The sequence below is a fragment of the Ceratotherium simum genome, chromosome 23 (genome assembly GCF_057802395.1).
Source record: "Ceratotherium simum simum isolate JZ-2026a chromosome 23, ASM5780239v1, whole genome shotgun sequence".
Taxonomy (NCBI): Eukaryota; Metazoa; Chordata; class Mammalia; order Perissodactyla; family Rhinocerotidae; genus Ceratotherium; species Ceratotherium simum.
Window position 1 is genome coordinate 47,883,747 of NC_141922.1, and position 10,521 is coordinate 47,894,267.

The window sequence follows — 10,521 nt, forward strand, 5'->3', positions numbered from 1 at the left end:
GGATAGCCCAGGGCCAGTCTTCCTCAGCAAAAAGAGGAAGATTGGCATGGATGTTAGTTTAGAGCTGATCTTCCTCACAAAAAAAAAAAAAAGAAGAAGCTGTTGATTTCCCTTAGCTGTGCTTTGAACACATCAACAGCCCACAGCACATTTGATTTTCTGACCTAGATGCTATAATGAGTTCAGGCCACTGAAAAAAGACATGGTCACTGTAAAAGGAACTAGCCCCTGAACATGGTCAAGGACCTTATTATCAAATGTCTAAGGGTGAGGGATAAGAAAAGAAAATGATTAGTAAAAAGAAAACTCATTATTGGGCATCCACAGTTTATTTTTGGCACTAATCTCAGGGGACAGAGATTTGGAATGAAATGGCATGGCCTCAGTGCTACTTAAGAAACTGATAAACTGTATGGATTATGTCAAAATTTGCCCTGTGATGATGATCCTTATGGTTTATGTAGAGAAGTATCAATGAACTGTCAGTTAACCTGAAAGAAAAATAATTGATACACACATCATCCGTGTTTACAAACATTTCTCTAGATTCAGTTCCCCTCAACGACCTAACGCTAAATTTATAAAGGCACATTAGGCCAAACTGTACTGTCATGTTAGGCCTCAAAATATTTTTCTTCCTTCTTTTTTTCTTCATTTTACAGAAAGCTATATATCTATTCATAAAATGCGGCAGATTGGGACTCAGACCTAGGGATATCCATTCTGGAGTGTTTCCAAAGGTGGAAGTAAAAGGTTAAAAAGAAAGGGAGTGAAAGCAGACTACACTTTAGGATATTGTGGACACAGTCAATCCCTGACACAAGTCTTCTCAGCCAACCTCCTCGTGTGAATTTGCTGTCGACACAGTCTTGGCTCATTGGGCAGCACATTGGACGAGTTAAGTCAAGCCTCTTGAAAATCACTCGGGTCATGGATATGGAAGGAAATTTCCATTTGGTCCGTGTTGACCATCTTGGCTGTGAGCAGGTTAGACCAGGAAATTCCATGTCTATTTTTTGTGGGTCCATCTTAACTTGCCATAGGGAATCAGAACGACCGCTCCTGATGCTGCCTAGTATGTATAGTGTGGTCTTTAGTTGATAATTGTGACAGTAATGAGTATTTCTTTCTGATCTGAAGATAGTGCAATAACAAGAATAGTGGAGAGTGAACTTTAATTACTATGACAAGCTTTGTTGTAAGCTTTACATGTATTAACTCATTTAATTTTCACAATGCTCCCATATTATTATTTTCCTCATTTTTTTCAACGAGTCTGGCACAGAGAGGTGCAAATTGCTTATATTTCCCCCTCATGAAAAAAAATCTCAATAAAGGCAAAGAGCAGTGGATCATTTCAAACTTACCACAGCAACAGCATCACTAACCAGGAGAGGAGGCATATCTAGGACGACATAATAAGCCACACTGGTCTACAAATAAATGACGGTCATAATGGGCATGGACACTGAAATGGCCAATGGTAGATTCCTAAGAAGAAAATGTGAGAGACATTTTACTGTTCGAACATTTGAAAAGGAAGCCAAGAATACAAGAATTGCATCCAAATGGGATATTTTCTTGTGAGCAGAAATGGTGATTCTCCTCAGAGTTTAGAGCAGTTTCTCCAAGACATCTTTCTTTCTCTCTCTCTAATTCATTAAGAAACTGTCATCCTGAAATAAACAAACTCGCGTGGTCTTTGTTTTGAAAAAGTCAATTATATACACTATCCCTGTTACCAAACCAGCTGTGTTTGCCTCCTGGTGAGTTAAATAAGACTCTACACCAGTGGAAGTTGTCTCACAAAGTAAAGTGTATTTGCAGCAAATAGGAGGCCATGAGGAATCATTTCCAAAGTCATGGTGTCCCTGAACAAAGGGAAGCAGGACCTTTTATTTCAGATGGGGAATGAATACTCAAAAGGGAGAGGTGGGTATTCATTTGCACAGGCTCAGTTGGAAAACATGCTTCCACATACACTGCAGGTTATGGTAATGAGGCCTAAGCTCCTCCTGGAGAGATCTTAGCATTAAAAATAAGGCGAAGAACACGGGTGTAGCTCTTGTGGTGAGGCTTGGTCAGTTTCAGGGTGGTTGGTGGTTACATCTCCTTAACATACAAAAAGAAAAAACACAACTTGGATAAACAGTGAAATGCTTCCAAACCCACCCTTGAGTTTCTGAAGCTGCCTAGTCGGTGACATCCCCACAAGCCAGGAGAAGGCTAGTAGGCTGTTTCCCAAGAGACCTGACCGGGTGTTTCTCTCTGACCCTCTGCCACCTATTCTAATTGTTTCTTTTCTTAAATATGAACCAATATATGAGAAAACTTGCTCGCTTTCAAATTGTTAAATATCTCAAATGTGCAGAATATAACAAGGATTCCATGTACCACACATACCAGGTACCATATTTGTTTCTGACTTCTTTTAAAGAGATAAAATACTATAAACAGAACTAAAGCTTGTGTCATTTTCTTTCTGATTTCCATATTGTGTTTAGTGAAGATTTTCCAGAGCATCTAAGGCCTGATTGTTTTTTAGTAGAGATGGACATTATGGATAGTTGTTTCTGTTTTGGTTTTCTCCATTTGTCCCTAATCTGACCTCCTTAAGGGCAACAGTGCTTCTTTTTCATTTTTTTCTCCTCTAAGAATTCAATACATGTTTGTTGAAAAAAATAATTTTGTGAAGGTTTGGATTTAATTTGAGGTATCTGAGCTTTGGGTGGCACTAATTTGCATGGTTTAAAAGTGCATTAGTAGGGCCGGCCCGGTGGCTTAGCGATTAAGTGCACGTGCTCCGCTGCTGGCGGCCCGGGTTCGGATCCCGGGCGCGCACCGACGCACCGCTTCTCCGGCCATGCTGAGGCCGCATCCCACATACAGCAACTAGAGGGATGTGCAGCTATGACATACAACTATCTGCTGGGGCTTTGGGGGAAAAAATAAATAAATAAAATCTTTAAAAAAAAATAAAAAATAAAAAAAATAAAAGTGCATTAGTAATAAATGAAACAATTACTGTTATCAGATTGTGTTTAAAAAGTGATTATCTTACAAAAGTAGCAAGCTCATAAGAAAAGGTACATTCATCACATGATGGTATAAATTTTGACTGAGGACATTTAAGGACCAATTCTTAACGCTCTATATTTCATTGAATTTTTGATATTGGTAGGTCCTTAGGGATTCCACCTCAGGGCCACTCTCATTATTTGATCGCTGAGAAAACTGAAGATTGGCATAGTTTCAGTAATTTTCTCAAATGACTCTCAACTACTGGAGTGTGGGGGATCAGAATTGGCTACCTCAAAATATGTCTCTTTACCTCGATTATTTTCTCTGAAAGAAACTTTAACCTCTCCCCACTAGCTGCCTAAAAGAATTTAAGATAGAAGGCCTGTCCCCAGGACAGGCCATTCCCGTAGATCACTCTGGGTATGGATAGACTGGGAGGGTCCTTGCTAAGCCCATTCTTACCAAAGCTCTCAAAACCAAGTAAAAGTAGAAGTTACTCTTTGTAAAAGACATTTACATTCATAAGGAAAATCTCCATTTTTAAATGCATCTCCCTCTCTGTACTGGGAAGAAGGGGGGATGACCTTATCTCTAGAAACTCATCAATGTGGAAAGCAAGGACTTAAATATGCATACTGTTGTTTACTGTGCTTTTCTGGTAATCTCCCATAGCTGACTCCTCCCACCCCCAACATCCTCCTTTGTCTTACCTGAATATGCTATTTAAGATGACAACATCTGCCATTTTGTCGAGTCACTCAGTTTCCCTGGTCTCTCCCATGTATACATATTATAAAGCTTTATTTGATTTTCTCCTGCTATTCAGTCTCATGTTGATTAAATTTGTAGCCCAGCCAGAAAGGACCCAGGGTGGGTAGAGGATAGTCTTCCTCCCCTACAAGAGTCAAATTAGAACCTAGGTCTCCTGACTTGATATTAGAGTGCCTTTTCCATAGTCTGTTAATATGTCAGTTGTTTTATACATATCTAAGATTTTGAAGACTTGCATTCAAGATAGTGATGTGGTTCATCAAGGATGAGGGTATGTCCTGTTGGTGTTTGTACACCAGTGCATAGCATTGTGCCAGAGCCAGAGCCAGCATGTGTCAAATGAAAGGATGAGTGTCTCTCCTGGGTAACCTTGGGAAAATCACTTTATCTTTCCAGTTCTCACTTTCCTGACCCATAAAGGGGGAACAATATTTGCTTTACTTATTGCACAGGTTTTTTTTTTTAATACACATCTATGTTTATTTATTTAAAAAATTATTATGGTTTTTCAAAATGGTAACAACTATGATTATATATATATACACACACACATTGTTTTATTTAATATATTGATAAGTCAATATTTTAAAGTTTTAAAATACATTTAAAGCTTTAGATGTATCAATTATTTGTGTATTTATATACCCATATATGACTAAACACATACATATAAAAGTATATTGTTAAATACTTCAATGAAAATCATTATATGAATGTACAAAAGGAGTAAAGGAGTATAATTAGAACATGAGTCTTTTTTTCTGTAAAATGACGAACATTTTATGTCCCAAATAGAAGAAATTCCTTCTGGTCACACACAACTGTTGATAGATTTTTTGACATACTCTCAAATCATATTTTAAAAGATTCCTTACTTTTTCAAAGAAGACATACAGATGGCCAACAGGTACATGAAAATGTGCTCAACATCACTAGTCATCAGGGCAATGCAAATCAAACCACAGTGAGATATCACCTCACATCTGTTAGAATGGCTATTATCAAAAAGACAAGAGTGGGGCTGGCCCTGTGGCATAGCGGGTAAGTGCACGCGCTCTGCTGCTGGCGGCTTGGGTTCAGATCCCAGGTGTGCACTGATGCACCGCTTGTCAAGCCATGCTGTGGCGGCGTCCCACATAAAGTAGGGGAAGATGGGCACAGATATGAGCTCAGGGCCAGTCTTCCTCAGCAAAAAAGAGGAGGATTGGCATGGATGTTAGCTCAGGGTTGATCTTTCTCACACACACACAAAAAAGACAAGAGATAACAAGTGTTGGTAAGAACGTGTTGAAAAGAAAACCTTTGTGTTCAGTTGGTGAGAATGTAAATCGGTGCAGCCACTATGAAAAACAGAGAATCCTCAAAAAATTAAAAATAGAACTATCATAAGATCCAGCAATTCCACTTTGGGGCATTTATCAGAAGAAAACAAAAACACTAACTTGAAAAGATAACTGCACCCCCTGTTCATTGCAGCATTATTTACAATAGCCAAGACATGGAAGCAACCTAAGTGTCCATTGATGTGGATGAATGGATAAAGAAAATGTGGTATATATACAATAGATTATTCATTCAGCCATAAAAAAGAATGAAATCTTGCAATCTGCAACAAAATGGATGGACCTTGAGGGTATTATGCAGAGTGAAATAAGCCAGACAGAGAAAGACAAATACCACATGGTCTCACAGGTATGTGGAATCTAAAACAAACAAGCAAACAAACCAAACTTATAGATACAGAGAACAGATTGGTGGTTGCCAGAGGTGGGGGGCAGGAGGTGGAGGGTGGGCAAAATGGGTAACGTGGGTCAAAAGGTACAAACTTCCAGTTTTAAAATAAGTCCGTCCTAGGGATGTAATATACAGCATAATGACTATAGTTAATAATACTGTATTGTATATTTGTAAGTTGCTGAGAGTAGATCTTAAAAGTTCCCATCACACGAAAAAAAAATTCATAACTGTGTGGTGATGGATGTTAACTAGACTTACTGTGATGATAATTTTGCAATAAATATAAATATGGAATCATTATGTTGTACAACTGAAACATATAATTTTATATGTCAATTATTTCTCAATTAACAAGATTCCTTACTCTTGAAAAAAATTTGTTTCTAATAACCATTGTTGTTTATTGCTATGTATTTTGACAATGTTGCCTGTAAATATTTCTTATCTTTAAATATTTATGACAGGGCCGGCCCCGTGGCTTAGCGGTTAAGTGCGTGCGCTCTGATGCAGGCTGCCCGGGTTCGGATCCCGGGTGCGCACAGACGCACTGCTTCTCCGGCCATGCTGAGGCCGCATCCCACATACAGCAACTAGAAGAATGTGCAACTATGACTTACAACTATCGCCTGGGGTTTTAGGGGAAAAAAAAAAAAAAAAAAAAATATTTATGACATATCTTGTCTTTCTAAACAACTGTTTTTGATTTTGCCTAAATCAAAGTCACACCCCACAGTCAAAATTTTTTTAAAAACTGTTAAAATGTCTTTTATGAATAAACTATATTTGGATCTCCTAAAATGGCCATTAGGTAACACAAGTTGGTTTTGATGATTAAATGAAATAATTGTGCTGAAAAAGCTACTAAAAACTGAAAAGCTGGGGCCAGCCTGGTGGCGCAAGCGGTTAAGTGCGCGTGCTCCGCTGCGGCGGCCCAGGGTTCACCGATTCAGATCCCGGGCACACACCGACGCACTGCTTGGCAAGCCATGCTGTGGCGACGTCCCATATAAAGTGGAGGAAGATGGGCACAGATACTAGCCTAGGACCAGTCTTCCTCAGCAAAAAAAGAGGAGGATTGGCAGATGTTAGCATAGGGCTGATCTCCTCACAAAAAACAAAAACAAAAAAATGAAAAGCTAGATAGATTTACTTTTTCATGGTCAGAACATTTAATAATGGCTATATCTGAGATTCCTTAGTTTTTTCTTTAAATTGTGAAATTGTTAGGGCTGCCTAAATAGCTAGGATAAATATAGCCAAAGGTTAGTGTAAGTTAGCATAAAGGAAGCCATCTTGTAGAGGGGAACCATGTTGAAATTATAAATGACCCTGATCCACAAGACACTCCCTTTGCTTGTCACCAATGCTTTAGTTCGCACGTAGCCTGGATAAGTCCGCACCTGCTCATGAGCAATATGCATGCTCTGCTACTTTCTCAGCCTTGGCTTGTACATAGACCTCCTTACTGCGATAAGGCAGTAACTTTGTTCTTTAAGTTTTCCCAGGAATGTAACGACCTCCAGAAAAGAGCCCTCTGCTGGCATCCATCACCGGTGACAAGAAAAAGGGATGATCTGGCATCTCAAGGACTGCACCACCAGATGGTCACATTCTGAGACCCTCCTTCTTTCAGACTGTTTGCCCTACATAACTGCTTCAAAATATTGCAGTTTTTTTGGGCCGGCCCCGTGGCTTAGCGGTTAAGTGCACGCGCTCCGCTACTGGCGGCCCGGGTTCGGATCCCGGGCGCACACTGACGCACCACTTGTCCGGCCATGCTGAGGCCGCATCCCACATACAGCAACTAGAAGGATGTGCAGCTATGACATACAACTATCCACTGGGGCTTTGGGGTGAAAATAAATAAGTAAATAAAATCATTATTTTTTATTTATTTTTTTAATTTTTTGTTTATTGCAGTAACATTGGTTTATAACATTGTAAAAATTTCAGGTGTACATCATTATACCTCTATTTCTGCATAGATTACATCATGTTCACCACCAAACTACTAATTACAACCCATCACCAAACACATGTACCGAATTATCCCTTTCGCCCTCCTCCCTCCCCCCTTCCCCTCTGGTAACCACCAATCCAATCTCTGTCCCTATGTGTTTGTTTATTGTTGTTATTATCTACTACTTAATGAAGGAAATCATACGGTATTTGACTTTATCCCTCTGACTTATTTCACTTTGCATAATACCTTCAATGTCCATCCATGTTGTCACCAATGGCTGGATTTCATTGTTTCTTATGGCTGAGTAGTATTCCATTGTGTATATATACCACAGCTTCTTTATCCATTCGTCCCTTGATGGGCACTTAGGTTGCTTCCAAGTCTTGGCTATTGTGAATAACGCTGCAATGAACACAGGGGTGCATGTACCTTTACAAATTGGTGTTTTCAAGTTCTTTGGATGAATACCCAACAGTGGAATAGCTGGATCATATGGTAGTTCTATCCTTGATGTTTTGAGGAATCTCCATACTGTTTTCCATAGTGGCTGCACCAGTTTGCACTCCCACCAGCAGTGTATGAGAGTTCCCTTCTCTCCACATCCTCTCCAACACATGTTTCCTGTCTTGTTAATTATAGCCATTCTGACGGGCGTGAGGTGATATCTCATTGTAGTTTTGATTTGCATTTCCCTGATGTTAGTGATTTTGAACATCTTTTCATGTGTCTGTTGGCCATCTGTATATCTTCTCTGGAGAAATGTCTGTTCAGGTCTTTTGCCTGTTTTTTAATTGGGTTGTTAGTTTTTTTGTTGTTGAGATGCATAAGTTCTTTATATATTTTGGAGATTAAGCCCTTATGAGATGTATGGTTTGCAAATATCTTCTCCCAATTGTTAGGTTGTCTTTTCATTTTGTTGATGGTTTCCTTTGCTGTGCAGAAGCTTTTTAGTTTGATGTAGTCCCATTTGTTTATTTTTTCTATTGTTTCTCTTGCCCGGTCAGACATGGTGCTTGAAAACATGTTGCTAAGACCGATGTCGAAGAGCATACTGCCTAAGTTTTCTTCTAGAATTTTCATAGTTTCAGGTCTTACATTCAAGTCTTTAATCCATTTGGAGTTAATTTTTGTGTATGGTGTAAGGTGAGGGTCTACTTTCATTTTTTTGCATGTGGCTGTCCAGTTTTCCCAACACCATTTGTTGAAGAGACTTTCTTTTCCCCATTGTATGTTCTTGGCTCCTTTGTCAAAGATTAGCTGTCCATAGATGTGTGGGTTTATTTCTGGGCTTTCGATTCTATTCCACTGATCTGTGTGTCTGTTTTTGTGCCAGTACCATGCTGCTTTGGTTACTATAGCTTTGTAGTATATTTTGAAATCAGGGAGTGTGATACCTCCAGCTTTGTTCTTTCTTCTCAGGATTCCTTTAGCTATTCGGGGTCTTTTGTTGTTCCATATAAATTTTAGGATTCTTTGTTCTATTTCTGTGAAAAATGTTGTTGGAACTTTGATAGGGATTGCATTGAACCTATAGATTGCTTTAGGAAGTATGGACATCTTAACTATGTTAATTCTTCCAATCCAAGAGCACGGAATATCTTTCCATTTCTTTGTGTCTTCAATTTCTTTTAGCAATGTTTTATAGTTTTCGGTGTACAGATCTTTCACCTCTTTGGTTAAGTTTATTCCTAGGTATTTTATTCTTTTTGTTGCAATTGTAAATGGGATTGTATTCTTAATTTCTCTTTCTGCTACTTCGTTGTTAGTGTACAGAACTGCAACTGATTTTTGTATGTTGATTTTGTATCCTGAAACTCGACCGTATTCGTTTATTACTTCTAAAAGTTTTCTGGTGGATTCTTTAGGGTTTTCTATATATAAAATCATGTCATTTGCAAGTAGTGACAGTTTCACTTCTTCCTTTCCAGTTTGGATCCCTTTTATTTCTTTCTCTTGCCTGATTGCTCTGGCTAGGACTTCCAGTACTATGTTAAATAGGAGTGGTGACAGTGGGCATCCTTGTCTGGTTCCTGTTCTTAGAGGGATAGCTTTCAGTTTTTCACCATTGAGGATGATATTAGCTGTGGGTTTCTCATATATGGTCTTTATTATGTTGAGGTACTTTCCTTCTATACCCATTTTATTCAGAGTTTTTATCATAAATGGATGCTGTATCTTGTCAAATGCTTTCTCTGCATCTATTGAGATGATCATGTGATTTTTATTCTTCATTTTATTAATGTGGTGTATTACGTTGCTTGATTTGCCAATGCTAAACCATCCCTGCATCCCTGGAATAAATCCCACTTGATCATGGTGTATAATCTTTTTAACGTATTGTTGTATGCGATTTGCTAGTATTTTGTTGAGGATTTTTGCATCGATGTTCATCAGTGATATTGGCCTGTAATTTTCTTTTTTTGTGTTGTCCTTGTCTGGTTTTGGTATCAGGGTAATGTCAGCTTCATAGAATGAGTTAGGGAGCTTCCCCCCCTCCTCAATTTTTTGGAAGAGTTTGAGAAGGATAGGTATTAAGTCTTCTTTGAATGTTTGGTAGAATTCACCAGGGAAGCCGTCTGGTCCTGGACTTTTATTTTTGGGGAGGTTTTTGATTACTGTTTCGATCTCCTTACTGGTGATTGGTCTATTCAAATTCTCTACTTCTTCTTGATCCAGTTTTGGAAGGTTTTATGATTCTAAGAATTTATCCATTTCTTCCAGATTGTCGAATTGATTGGCATATAGCTTTTCATAGTGTTCTCTTATAATCTTTTGTATTTCTGAGGCGTCTGTTGCAACCTCTGCTCTTTCATTTCTGATTTTACTTATTTGTGCCTTCTCTCTTTTTTTCTTGGTGAGTCTAGCTAAAGGTTTGTCTATTTTGTTGATCTTTTCAAAGAACCAGCTCTTGGTGTTATTAATTTTTTCTATTGTTTTTTTGGTCTCTATTTCATTTATTTCTGCTCTGATTTTTATTATTTCCCTTCTTCTACTGATTTGGGGATTTGTTTGTTCTTCTTTTTCCAGTT

General features: G+C 38.5%; 1 protein-coding gene across 1 annotated transcript in view; it reads left to right on the forward strand.

Moving 5' to 3' along the window:
- LOC147914027 (uncharacterized) overlaps positions 1-7,423 on the forward strand; it is a 67,847-nt gene extending 60,424 nt beyond the window's left edge. The window contains exon 4 of the mRNA XM_087447123.1: positions 7,026-7,423. Within this exon, the coding sequence (XP_087303249.1) occupies positions 7,026-7,086 (61 nt within the window). The 3' untranslated portion in view covers positions 7,087-7,423. The remainder of the gene's footprint in view (positions 1-7,025) is intronic.
- Positions 7,424-10,521: the final 3,098 nt, after the last annotated feature.